General features: G+C 40.9%; 1 protein-coding gene across 5 annotated transcripts; it reads right to left on the reverse strand.

Moving 5' to 3' along the window:
* Positions 1-216: 216 nt before the first annotated feature.
* On the reverse strand, positions 217-12439 carry june (JunE proto-oncogene, AP-1 transcription factor subunit). 5 transcript variants are annotated; one of them, XM_034709066.1, is made up of 2 exons: positions 12334-12439; positions 217-4704 (listed from the first exon to the last, which is right to left on the reverse strand). In XM_034709066.1, exon 2 carries the CDS (start codon positions 4588-4590, stop codon positions 3553-3555), a length of 1038 nt encoding a protein of 345 aa, XP_034564957.1. In that variant the 5' UTR covers positions 4591-4704; positions 12334-12439; the 3' UTR covers positions 217-3552. The 5 variants fall into 5 exon arrangements, with proteins under 5 accessions (XP_034564957.1, XP_034564952.1, XP_034564955.1 ...); XM_034709061.1 differs by lacking the exon at positions 12334-12439 and adding an exon at positions 12120-12257 and having other exon boundaries at positions 3429-4704; XM_034709064.1 differs by lacking the exon at positions 12334-12439 and adding an exon at positions 5929-6002 and having other exon boundaries at positions 3429-4704.
* Between the last annotated feature and the right edge of the window lie 1768 nt (positions 12440-14207).

The raw sequence follows: 14207 nt of genomic DNA on the forward strand, positions 1-14207 counted from the left end.
TATACGCAGGTGCACAGGTCAGTCTGTGAGTTTGATTCTGGCTTAAAGCCTTAGATACTTCATTTAATCGGTCTGCAGATAATTAGCCTTTGTGCAGATGTTGCTATGTTTCCTGTGTGAATTAACCTGCTGCAATGGATGCTTAAGATAACCCACAATTATCACCTCAGGGGTCATGTCGCAACAAATTCAAGTAAAAACATTGATTCTGCATGGTTTTATTTAGAGTTTTATTACTGTTTTTAAATATTTCTTTACAACAATGTATAAAATATGCACTGTTGTAAAAATGGATGCAATGGGAGGCATCTTGCAACCCCAGGAGATCCCGACCTCTATTAACTTCTGGGTGCATCGAGGATTGATCTTGGTCAAACTGAGATTTATCCAGTCAACAGGAAGTAAACCAATTTAAAGTGGTTTTCTGTTGATGGAGAGAATTTAAATTGTTATATTTCTGGAATGTGGTCAGAAAGGTGTGGTGTTGTTTTATGTTTTGACTCCATGCCTCCCTGCAGACTCAGTACTCCCAGTTAAACCTGCAAAGATGTTTATGAAAAATTTAAAAACCCAGGTGGAGCTCTGCATGTTTGAAAAATTGATCCGGATTATTTTAGAGGGATTATTCATCCTTTACCCACATTATTTTACCTTACAGTAAATTGCACTTCATTCTTTCAGCTCTGGATTAACAAGCTACAAACCAAACACAGACGAGTATTTTCACTTATACTGTATATTGACACAAACATCTCAGCACAGCAGAACAGTGTGAGGCAAATAAACAAGTTTTTCCTTTTAACAAAAGATACATTTTCATAATAAATAAAGACATGAAGCGTTCGATTGAATCAAACACTTTGCACACACATGTTTCATCTCAGGAAATTAATCATGTTTACATTTTTACAAAAATAGACTCAGAGACATTAAAAGCCTCGTTCAAGTTAAAAAAAATAAATATTTGTTCAATGATTTCCAACATTTTTTCTAAACCTCTCATTTTGATTATATGTTATCAGACATGTAAGGGATTGATTACTATTATAAGTCATCATGAGCATAAGCTGTGGTGACCCAAACTTTACTATATATTTGTATAAACAAAATGTCATGTTCAGCGTTTGATTGTTCTACAAGTATTTTTTTCCTGTGGGTTTTTTTCTCGCAAGCCAAAATCCATCTCCTGATAATAAAACTGGTGCAGTGAATAAAGTCTGCACACTGCTAACTTGGCACTACCGTTTTCCTCCACAGGGGTAGCCACAATCAACAAAACATGAAAACTCCTCACAGAGCTTTTAAGAAATATTTCAGACAATAACACAGTGACTCAGAAACATTTGTCATTACAACTCAGAATTAGTTGTTATAATTTAAATTAATATTTATGAATTGGCAGGTTGTCTCATGACATTAATAATCTTTCTTGTTTTCATCATCTCCCATATAAACCTTAAAAAAATAAAATTAATGGAAGGAATTAAATTTTACCCCCACAGTAGAAAAACTGGACAGAAATACTTGACTGGATTTTCAAATTAAAATGATAAAAAAGTAAATTTATTTTTTACACAGTGTTACTTTCAGTAAAGGAGATATTAACACTTGAAATGACTTTTTCCATCTCCATTTTAGCAAAATAATCCCACTTGAGAAAGGTAAACAATATGACAATATCTGCTGTTAGATTAACAAGTTGAACCTTTTGCACTTTACAGGAACTTATAATTACTTTAAAAAGGAGAGATTATAAGAGCTTTCACTGTTAACGCGCTAATCACGGGGATCCAAAATGAACGCGTTACTCTTTTTGATCACATGCTTTTTTTCGTCCATTCAGGCACATGTTGCTGTTTGTCCTGCCGCCATGATAGAAATAATCAACATCACAACAGAGCCTTTCGATTGAAAACTTGTTGACGGCTCACATTGACGAATAATCTGCAATTTGCGTCAACAAAATGAAAATATAACTGAAGCACCCAGAGTCTGAGCCACCACCCACGAGTTAAGCATAAAGGTGCACCTCATCAGACCACAGACCTGTGGCTCGGATCTAAGGGACGTCCTCAGGTTGGCCTGTTGAGATTACTCATGCCTTTTTATCACAGAGATCAATAGTTTCACTCATATAGGACCTCCATGAAGCAGATAAATCAACCACACTGGAACTCCTGAAAAGTGCAAATACTGTTGCATTAACCAGGAATCACTAGACGTCAGTGAGTAATAATGTCTTAATGTGTAACAGTGTTATCCTTTAAAAATGAAACATAAAACCTTTATTTGACAGAATAAACCATTTGATGCTGTCTCCTCACTCTAAGTCATTGTTTCAGACCACATAGTGCACCATTTATCTCAAAGTCAAGATCATAATGACTCTTTCATTGCATTATTTTAATTCCCAGATCAAAATATATGGATTTAAAAACTATTTGTAAGTGCAAAACGGTGGGGGTTAAAAACACGATTCAAAATATTAACTGTTTGACAGCCTTATTAATCATTATGCTGAGTCTTTAATTTGCATGAATTCGCTTAGGGCATTACATTTATTCAAGCTCAAATCATGCAGATGTCTTCACTTGCAGATCTAAAATTGAGAGTATCCAAGTCCTGATGATACCGCCCAATAAAACCCTGATAAAAAAACATTGTCTTAACCAAAAAAAGGACGATAATGGAGCTTTGTTTTTATCAAATGTGTTTTTAAGAATTCAACTTCCAGCAGCAACAAAGAGAAAACACGAACACAAACAAAAGTCACCATATTTACCAAAAACCTCTGACTTTTAGTTACAAATTACAAAGTCGAACGCTGCTCCAGCCATGAATGAGGCGTTCAGAAACCACTCGTTGTAAATTATGACAAGAAACTTCAAACTAACGACCACACTCTGTAACAAAAAGTGATCCGTTCACTCGATGCTGATGTATAAATTACCTCTGAAGTCATCCATGAGACATCTTTTCTCTGTTCTCTTTCAACAACTTGTCAAAAATCTGCTTCAAAGGTAATACATCTTCATTCAGAGTTTAATTTGTTGAAACCATGTTTGTGCTTTAGAAATCCACTTTGATCGTCAATATTTCCTCTGCAGATTAAGTCCAAAAAAGAGTCAATCGTCAAATAATGTTTCAAACTGTACAAAACCCGGTGTTGGATACCGTTCGTTAAATCAGTCAGGTCTCATCAAAGACAACATCTGGTTCGTGAAAGTCTTCTTTTTTAATCCGCCTCTGTTACTGTTTTAGACTGCATCACCAAAATTCAAATCATCAAATTAGAATTTTGCCCACATTAGAGATTAATCCGTCCCTCTTTCCTCTTAGCTCCGCCCCCTCCAGCTGGATGATTGACAGGTGTTTACTGGACGAAGTAAATCCTGTTAAATATCCATCTGTCCCATTTAGGCGTCGCAGACACCTTCTTCTTCTTCTCTGCTTGTTCCGACTGAGAGACGAGTGAAACATCAAAATCTGAAAGTGACAACTCTTCCTGTCGGGGTTGTTCTCAAGCTGTCATTCTCCTGATGCCCCGCCTCTTCAGCAGCTGGAGTCCTCGCTGCCCGTGCCTCCTCCTCCTCCAGCTCCAGACTTGGCATTGGCGTTTGACCCAACAGCGATCTGGCAGCCATTGGTGACGTGACTCATTACCTTCTGTTTGAGCTGAGCGACCTGCTCCCGCAGCATGGCGGCCGTGGAGGCCAGGTCCGAGTTCTGATTCTTCAGGACCTTCACCTTCTCCTCCAGACGAGAGATCCGTTCCAGCTTCCTCTTGCGGCACTTTGACGCTGCAATGCGGTTGCGAAGCTTCTTGCGTTCTGCTTTGATTCGCTCCTGTGTCTCCAGGTCAATTGGGGAGAGAGACGGCGGTGATGTGGGGTCGCCTGGTGGATGGTGGACCTCAGGGACAGTCTGAGGGGCGTCCAGGCTTCGAGGGTGGGCCTGAGGGGCTCCACCGCTGCCGTGACTTGACCCACTACCGTACCCCATATGTGCCCCAGAGTACCCCATCTGGCCGTGGTTGTAGCTCCCGAGGTTGGTGTAGACCGGCATGTCTCCGCCGGGCATCAGGTTCCTTTGGTAGGACGCCTGCAGGGAGACGGAGGAGTTTGGAGGTGGGGACATGGGGCTGCCGGCAACCAGCTGGTTCTGTTTGTGGAGGTCGGCGAGTGCCTTAACAAAACCATCTGCGAATCCTTCCTGCTCGTTGGTGGCCTGGTTCCGGTAGAGGAAGGGGTTGGCTCCGTTGGGCACTGGGCTGGTGGTTACGAGTCCTTGGTTGGACTGGATGATCAGGTGCTCCAGATCGGGGGATGACAGCTTCAGCAGGTTCATGTCTGCAGAGGACGCTGCTGAAGCCATCAGGGAGCTGTTCCCACCAAGCCCTAAGTGCCCGTGAGTCCCTCTCCCTCCTGATGCACCCCCACCAGAGAAGTTATGGCCGCCCCCCAACGACATGGCCTTCTTACTCATCAGCATCTTGTGTCCCGAGTAGCGCTCGTACTCTGCAATGTGGCTGAAACCGGGGACGGCGGGGGAGTCATCGTGGTAGAAAGGAGTCTCCATCTTGGCCGTCATTGACAAAGAGGTGTCTCAGAGGAAATCTTCATAATCAGATTAACCTGAATATCAGAGGGGATAAAAGCCTTCCACTGACGTCTGCGGCTGGAGGATGAAGAGGAAGAGGAGTGCCTGTAGGGAAAGCAAACAAAGCTGTGAGTTGAAGAGGAGGATGAAGAGGAATTAAAGATTACTAATGTGTAAACTTGGAGGTGGTGCTGACACTACTGATACTACTGCTCTCTGAGTGTGTCTGTGTCTCTGTGTATGTTGTATATGTGTTTACAGTGGGAGGTGAGACTGAAGACAAACATCCAACTGGATCATAAAGCTTGAGTGTGAAATACTTTTAGTTATGCTGTTATCCAAGACTATTTCCAGGGCTGAGAGATGTGGATGAAAGCTCTGCAAAGAGATGTTTTTTTAAGAGGGAGGCAGGAGGGAACAACGAGAGGAAGTGCCACTAACGGAGCCCAACAGAGTGCTAAAGGCAATGCACAGGGTTTAAAGAAGCAACAACGTCATCATCACGTCTTTGAATACTTTGTGGTCCTTAGACTTTTATGTGCAACTAAGAAATGCACAAGTAGCTTTCCTCTGCAGCTGCAAGGTGGTCTGTAAAAGCTGCAAAATCATCCTTTGGGGGCAACTTCCCCGATCAAAGTACGTCCACGAAAAGTCCTTTTTAAAAAATTAAAAGACTCAGATTGTTATGCTAAGGATGCTTTCACACCTGTAACTTGTTTGCTGTGTTTCACTTCAGATAATACATTCATATATTGACACGTCTTACTAGTTCATAGTGAAATATTTGTACAGCAGGCCCGAACACAGCATTGCAGGCCTCCTTTTCTCACTGCATAGTAGTGCTTGGCGATACCACTCTTTTATGATTCGATATGATACTGATTACTTTTGGCATATTTATTCGATAGCAATACTGTCAGGAATTTTTTGTTTTTCTTGACAGACAACTTCCATAACAAATACTGTTCATTTAACAACTTTAATATGCAAAACCTTTGGTGGCCTTTTTTTAAACAAATAAATACATTTAGGAAAACACATAAATAATAAACAATTAACATCCTCTATTTAACTTCTGTGAGTGGAGAGCTGTGGGGGGGGGCTGTCGGAACAAAACTTTGGAGTAAGAGTACCCTATAAGAGTCAAAAGTGACACATGCACTTTTATTTACCATTCATTATTTAGTATCAATAGTGAGAAGCGTATGAGTGTTGATATATCGATACCACAGAATCGATATGCCCACCACTACTGCATAGCTAAACAAACATCATGCAAGCTGGTTGCACTTTGCATTCTTGGAATCCAGCTCCAAGACACCAACTAACCTTAGCTAGTTAACCTGCAAACCTAATACGTTGTGGGTTGACTTGGTGCAGCGAGGAGGTCAATAGCCTCATACCATTTTTAAAAAAGTTGGACACCACTTGCTGAAAAGTGGAAAAGCAGGATGTAAAGGTTTAAACAAGCTCGGCAAAAGTGGAGGTAACTGTGATGAGAGGGACCGACCCCTTCTGGTTCAACTCAAACCAGTTGTAAATCAATCAATCTTTATTCCCAACAAATGTTCTCCTCAGACTCTTTCCAAATAGAGCAGGTCTAGACCGTACTCCATGTTCTATTATTAACAAAGACCCAACATCAAGACAGGATAAGATCCAGTCCCATCTTACAGATAGGACTCATTCTGATCTCATCTTAATCCACCATGAGCAGAGCACTTTGCAGCATTTAGCAAGTTACAGTGGCAAGGACAAACTTCCTTTAACAGGCAGAAACCTCCAGCAGGACCAGACTCATGTTAGACACACATCTGCTGAGACCGTGTTGGAGAAAGGGATTGAGGGAGATGAAGAGAGAGAGAGATGATAGTGGTGAGACAGATAGTTGTTGTTGCACTGGATAGAGAAGGTGAGTAACGCTAGCTTACAGCTATTTTTACACTATCAGTTGTGATTGCAATTGCCTTGCATATGTATATTCTACTAGCCTTCTACTGCTACTGTGATGAGTCCAGAAGGTGTTTGTTCTGGTTGCAAACGAACACTTCTTCTAGGCAAACTTGGCTTGCTTGTTTTGTCCCACATCAGACTGCATCTGCTGTCTTCACATCTATCCAAACAATCCTTGATGAGGAGGGAAATGCCCCCCGTGTCAGAATAATTCCTTCAAACTATCCAGGTGTGAAAGCACCTTCAGTGTCTGATCTCTGCAGAGGAAGACCTTTTTGTCAGAGAGGAAGATGCTCAAAACGTTTGCAACATATTTCTTTCCAAAGCCACCAGACTCTATTTAAAAAACAGCAATTTAACCTCACAGAGCAGAACAACTACTGACTTAATCTATAGTTTTTGTATCTTATTGTTTAATATGGCATTAAATCATTGAGTTGGATAGATTAGCAGCTCAGGTGTTCAGCGGGTAAAATGACTGTTTTTGTTAATGGAGTCTAGTGGCTCTGGAGAGCGCTCGTCCAGATGTTTTTGAGCATCTTCTTTTTGGAACAAACATCTTTATCTCAATCAGGATCCTTCCTGTAATGCTGACAGACACTTAGAATAACAGTCTGAACCTTTTATGGGGCAAAATATTTAAAGTGAGTGGAATTTGATTGGACGGATTTCCCTCTAAGGATTATACTGCATCCATTTCAGCTCATTTCACAGCTGCTGGTGGAAGCAATGAAGTGGATCAATTCAAAACATCAGTGGAAAACATTCACACTCAGAATATTTATGCATTTATCAATGTAAACTATTCATGTTTTTTTATTTTTGCATTTTAGATTCTTTACATGATTAAGGATGCTCCGAAGCAATTCAAAAGGTAATTAAAATCCGACAGACTCGTCTAAAGGTAAGAAAACACTCAGAAACACAATTTATCCAACAGCCAAACACAGGATCACATAGTCTGAAGGTAAATTATGTTGAATTAGTTTGCAGAGCGTGTCTACCACTAGTTAAGCTTGCTCCACCAGCAGGTTAGCGTCCTCATGCCCATGCTGGTTCCTCATTGCTCTGGTGGAGTTGTATTATGTCAGTTTACTAGACAGCCGACATACAACTTAACCTCCATTTACTAGATCAACATACTGACAAGCTATGCCGCCATTTTTAAGCAAACATGTAACAGCCAATATCCATATCCACATTTGTCTTTATATACCTTTGAGGTATTCTAGCGTTCAGTCTTTTTCTTCAGGGAACATTAACATTCGGCATGATGAGGTGTGACTGAAACACTCAACCCCCAAACGTTTCAACCATCCAGCCAAGCTTCAGCGACCTCCCGTCGTGGTCATTAAAGAGTCCATAAATCATGTTATTAGGCATTATAAATAACCATGAGTGCTTTACACTGTAATTAGACTGCACTATAGGCACATTATAATTCATTACAACCAAGTAGTCTGATTAGATAACGGCCATTCCATCACAGCTGGTGTAGAGAAAAGGGTGCATCTCTGGTTTAATTGAGATGTTTCCTGAGAATCACGCAGGTTACGGAAGCAGCGATCAACAGACTTGTATGTCCCTGACTGATTAATAAACGGAAACACAGATAAATAGTTCGGTAGAAAGCAGCTCATTGACAAGAACGTGTCGACACACATGAAGTAGAGAGTGTGCAGAAAGCTATTCAAGTGCGTCTTGGCTTTCCAGACTAGTTGTATTAACCACTTACTTACTGACTATTTAAGCTTCAACACACTCAAGGCTGTGCTGTTGTTCTGAATATTGGCTCTGCTGTGATTTGGTTTTACGGATACGACTGCAGACAGAGCAGCAAAGGTTTATCGCAATCCTCATTCACACATGCACAGCTCTGAAATGTTCCAAAGTTGCTTCTTCACACGTCCCCTCACATCGTGCAACTTTGTTGACTAAAGGGTGGTGTAGGCGATAAGTCCTGAGACATGACCTCAACGTCTTGCTGGTACAAAGAGTAATGTTCGATATAGGACAAAGCAACATTAACGTTATAGTTCAGAGAATCTTCGATGCTCATTTGCAGAAGAGAGAAATGCAACTGGAGGTGAAAGTTGGACGAAGTGGTCTCAAAGTTCCTCAGAAAAAAAAAATCTTAAGGCTAATTTATACTTTTGTGTCTAATCGACAGCTTAGCCCACGACGGAGGTCCACATAGCTCCTGTACCTACGCAGAGCCTTACGCACGTAGCTAACGTGCCCCTCCTCAAAATTGTAATTACCTGTTGAATGGACACTGACTGCAAGACCCGTGATTGGTCGGCTCTGCGGCATTGTATTTCACGCATTTACAGCACTTCCGGGATCCCTGCTCATCGGCCACACATTGGCTGTGTATTTCATCTCCTCCTCTATATTCTTCATGTAATCATGTCTTTATGATAGACAGCAACATGTATCAGCTGTACATTAGCATAACACACTCTGAATCTCTGTGGAAAAGTAAACAGAGATCGTAGTGGGGGGGGGAAGCAGGCAACCGGCTATCAGTGAGACCACACTGTCCTCAAGCAGTTCGGCAGAGAACTGCTGCGCAACACGGACACATCGACCCACAAGTATGTGGTGCTCATGTCCACGTCAGCCCCTGCTGCATAAGGGAGACGCAGCTGTATAAACCAGCCTTTACTGTCATTTTACCATGAATGTTTTGCATGGAAACTTTGAACAAAAGCACTTCCTGTCTGTGTGCTGTTACATCCTTTGTCAAACATTGACTCGGTGACAAGGAAGTAGAATTAAACTCCTGCTTTCCTGGTGGTTTGTTTTGTTTTTGTAGCTCATGTACATGCATCTGCATTGGATTTAGCAACAAATATATTCATCACAGCATGTAAAGACATCAGAAATACTCTCCTTCTTTAACTTGATTTCAAGGAAATTACCAACCAAAAGTTGTGTTTTGCACAAGAAGTAAATAACCAAAAGATGTCCTTAAAGTATCTTGCCTGGAACGTTTTCTTAGGGAAACTCTGACCTCTCTGCATGCTGGCCTGCAGGAGACGGTCTGAGCAGAGTCCGGCTGTTTGTGTTCACACATGCAATTCTAAGTGCTTTAGTGCGTTTGTGAATGAGACTCTAACGTGCCGATCTGGAGGACATCATGTTGCACAACTGTAGTAAAAAATAACTGTAAACATATTGTAATGTTTTGTTAACAGAGACTGGAGTATGACCAAGCAGCTCTCAAACGTCCTCCTGCAGTGCAGCTACGTTGTGTGTACGTGAAACCAGCTGCTTCGTGCATTCATCTGCTGACAGTTGTTTTGGTGCTCTGTGTGATTCTTTACTGCTGCAGCAAATTTCTTTAACATCTAGGGTCAGGTCCAGAGTTTTTGGATGGGGTGGTCTGACTGCGGCACTGACTTATGCAGGGGTGGCCTGGAGTTTGCATTAAAAGGTCTGATATATTTTATATTTCTGTGTATCATTTTGTTACTTAAATAGTGACTCCACAAATTGGTGACACATAAATCCTCTTAGCTTTGTATTCAAGGACTCAAAATGAAGATGCATGACAAAGAAACAATATCAAGTACTTGGAAATTTGCAAGCACGCTCCAACACACTGTCTAACTTTTAAAAAATACATTTATTAGCAATGTTTTGGAAACTTAATGTGGCTTATAAGTCTATATTTTACAGTAAGAGATAGTTTGCTTCCAGTTTTTGATGCATCCTCTCATGAGATAAATGCATAAAGTATTTATAGAATTGAAAGTACGAACAGAAGAAAATGAGTTACGTTTCATGCAGAGAAAGCGACCAGTGGCAACCCAGACCAAATGGTGGATTTTAACACAAGGCTTAAAACCAGGCAAACAGGCAATCATAGCTCAAGATTTTTGAGTTGCCAATCAGACTTCAAGAAGGGCCTATGCCCCCCCTGGCCACTCATCTGGACACGCCCCTGCTCCTGTCTGAGGTAGCATGGCATACCGAGGTCAAAACCCCAGTGACGTTTGACTCCATATCTGGAATACCTCTTGTCCAATCAGATTGCTTCCTCAGAGCTAACCTCATTAATGTTGTAATTCTTTATTTCCTCAATTATCTGCAGCTCAGCCTTCTTGTACAAATACTGTCACTTCTGTTTGCTTAAGCAGAGACAGAGACACAAAGAGGAAATCTCTTCTCTTTTGCAGCTGACAGTTGCAGCAGACTTTTTAACTCTGTATATTTACATCCATAACAACAACAGCAGCATTCTGCAGCTATTGATTGAGGATTAAGGCAGCAAGAAGAAGCCCTGCAGGAAAATATGAGCGAGTTGGTCCTGCACTCTTGAGGGCGACTGGTAATATTTATAAGCATGGTTGAGAAACAAAGAGTACATAAATTAATATGGATCAAAATGCATATAAGAAGAAAATAACTTTACAAATTATAGAAGTCATGCAGTGAGGTGTAAAAGTGTTTCTCTCTCAGATACCATGGGGACATTTTTGTAAATCTTTGGTCGGATTCTGGTGCATTGGATGCAGAAGAGGCAAATTTTAAAAGAAAAAGTGTTTTTTTAATCAAAATGAAACTAAAAAATTGCATTTTCTTTCCTTAATCACTGCCTTTGATATTGCATTTGTTAAAATAACTGAAAGTAGTTATAACCTTCATATACATGTGATTATTTTTCCAAGATAATCCTACAAACAAACCTTTCCTTTAATTTTAGGAGCTAGAACAGCAGAAGCTACATGCGTGCAGTCTGTTCTCATGTAGGTGATGCATCATCTCACTTTGCAGCTGCATCCTGAGCAGAAGCTTCAATTTGTTTTTAAGTACAGATGAGTTTCTCTTCGCTTGTAATGTGGAGGTATGAGGAGACGTGCTCATGCAGTGTTGGAGTTTGATGATCACAGGCTGCAGTGAGTCAGTACATCTGCTCTGTTAGCACCACTGAACTCTGCTGCAACAGAAGCTCACCAAACACTCCAACACGTGAACATTTAAATAAAGTGAACATCTTTAATTTAGCTGTAAAAATGTGCACGTGCTGTTTTAGGACCATGTAAACCAGCTCTAGCTTACTCTTTACTGCCCTCTGTTGGGCAAACCCTGCAACTGTTATAATGTGACTTTTCAACCAATATAATCATGTGCAACAAGCTCACATCACTTAGATTTTAGGTACTACACTTTAATATTAAAATTGTATACATCTTTATAATTATTTCCTACACTTTATGGAGATGTGTGTGCGTAGTTTTTGCTTTGACAACATTTCAAAGACAGTTCACAGATAAATTAGTCAGAGAAATTAAATTATCGCTGAATATAAATGACGTATTGTGATATTTAAAAGCATAAAAATGTGTAAGATTGACAGTAGGTCTGTTAGATGCACCATTTTAATACGATAAAGGGACTCAAATGTTAAATATAGAGGATATATGTGAATAAATTGGTGAAATGCGCACTTAGACCTGATTCATTACGCACATAAAGTACAGAGAGTATTAGTATTTGAGATGTCACATATAAATGTCTATATATTATGATCTATATGTGCTTATTTTCAGATATTATACCTCTAAGTGAGACTCCCCCGATACCCCGGTAAACTTCACACCGGGAGCGCGAAGCAGCTGGATGCGATGGATTTACGCGACACAACGCCGCGCGTTGAAGAACTACAAGTGGCGGATTTCCCCGCGTGCCACTGTGATAACACAGCCAAACACAGCAGCTACATGTTAACATCAGACACATTGATAATACCTGATAATAAAGGTAAATACTCACTGAGAGGAAGACGAAAAAAAGAAGAAGAAGAAGAAGAAGAAGAAGAAACGGAGAGCTCCTGAACGATCCGAGAACAGAGTGAGTCAGAGAGAGAGAGGAGCAGACTGAACACACACTGCACACACACACACACACTCACACACACTGCACACACACACACTCCATCATAAAGTGACTCACCCTGACGCTTTCTCTTCATTAGCTTATTAACACGTTTCTAATGAAGTCATGTATTTACAAAGCTGTTTTATTCATATTTCTTTTGATTTACACCACAGTGTTAAAATCTGACTATTAAAAATACACACATTTAACTTTAGAACATATTTAAAGGGCTAGGCGACTGTTTTTCCACTTCAGCTGGGAGCAATTTAAAAGAAACAGGAGGTAGATCATCTAGTTAGTCCACATCGTCATAAGTGCATTAAAGACACCTTCCGTGGGCTCCCTGCTCAACAAAAAAAATACCTTATCGTTATTGTTTCTTTATTTTAAATAAGAAATGTTTAATAGCCAAATTCCCCCAGATGCGTCTCCGATCCGTCTCAGCACCGGATCTGATAGCTTTCTATTCTAGTCAATGTGTTAACTTCCACTGGATCCGCTCTGTTCATTCCGGCTGCGTCTTTGATCCGGCAGGTCCTCCTGATCAGATACAAAAGACTTCTATTTTTGACAGATGCTGGAGCACAACGCATCAATCTCAACAGAGCAGATGGAGCGGGACAGGAAGTCAGGCACCAAAACAAAATGAAAGCATCCGGTTAATTTTCAGAATAAAACACTCTGTGTTATCACCAGATCGTATTTCACTTAACTACAACAACAAACCGTCATGATGAGCGGAGCCAGGCCTGGAGTCAACAGGTCAGAGGTTTTCAGAGGACCAGAAAGACAACATGGATGAGCTGAGGAGGAGGAGAAGATCCTTGATTCAGTAATTACCATGGGAAAACCTCGGTCACATGACTCCAGCTCTCCGGCGGTCCAGCTCTGTGCTACATTCTGAAATTGCAACGGAGCCAAACTGCAGCGGATCGGAGACTGACTGGACACGGATCCAGCGGAAGTCCCGGGTAATAATCAACATCAAACTTATGTAGATGTGCTCAGTTAAGAGAAAAGCCCTCACAAACAAATCATAAACACCCAACCACTCACAGGTGTAGTAAACACAGATACAGACACCTGCTAATTTAACATAAATCCAAAATAAACAACAGTAGAAGTTGATTCAGTGTCAAACTGTTAGTCCAATAAAGCACACAACAATATAGATTATTTGTCTGATATTTTGAATAAAATAATAGCTAGGGTTAGGGTCAGGGACTGGATTAGCTGAGCGGACACGTAGCAGACAGCTAGCGGCGCCCACCTGTCACTCAAAGAGGCCAAGCCCCCAATTATGCATACTTTAATTCCTTAATCTAATGTAACCTGGTAACTTCAGCCTCAGCTGTTTTTGTACCAGACTTCAAATTGTGTCTGCTTTAACATGAGGCTCCATGGGGACTGACTCACTTACAGGATTAGCCTCTAGTGGTCGTTGGAGGAACTGCAGTTTTTGGTACCATCTTCTCATCAGAGGTTTTAAGATGGCTGTCAGTAACAAGTGGAGAGCTAACATTTAATCCCTGGACATCCTCTTCGAAATAAAACACACAACATGACCCCCCCTCCCTTCAGCGGAGCGAGATAATAATAACTTTTGTACAGTCATTGATCTGAGTCATCATCACAGACTCGCTTTGTGTCGTGGGAGTTTGAACAATACTGTGAGTAGACCCAGTGAGGCTGTATCAAGGTTCCCTTTTTACCTTTATTATATTTATTTAAGCTGATGAAATTTGACTTCACAGTCAGACATACTTCAT

This window comes from Notolabrus celidotus, chromosome 19 (assembly GCF_009762535.1).
Source record: "Notolabrus celidotus isolate fNotCel1 chromosome 19, fNotCel1.pri, whole genome shotgun sequence".
NCBI classification, from domain to species: Eukaryota; Metazoa; Chordata; class Actinopteri; order Labriformes; family Labridae; genus Notolabrus; species Notolabrus celidotus.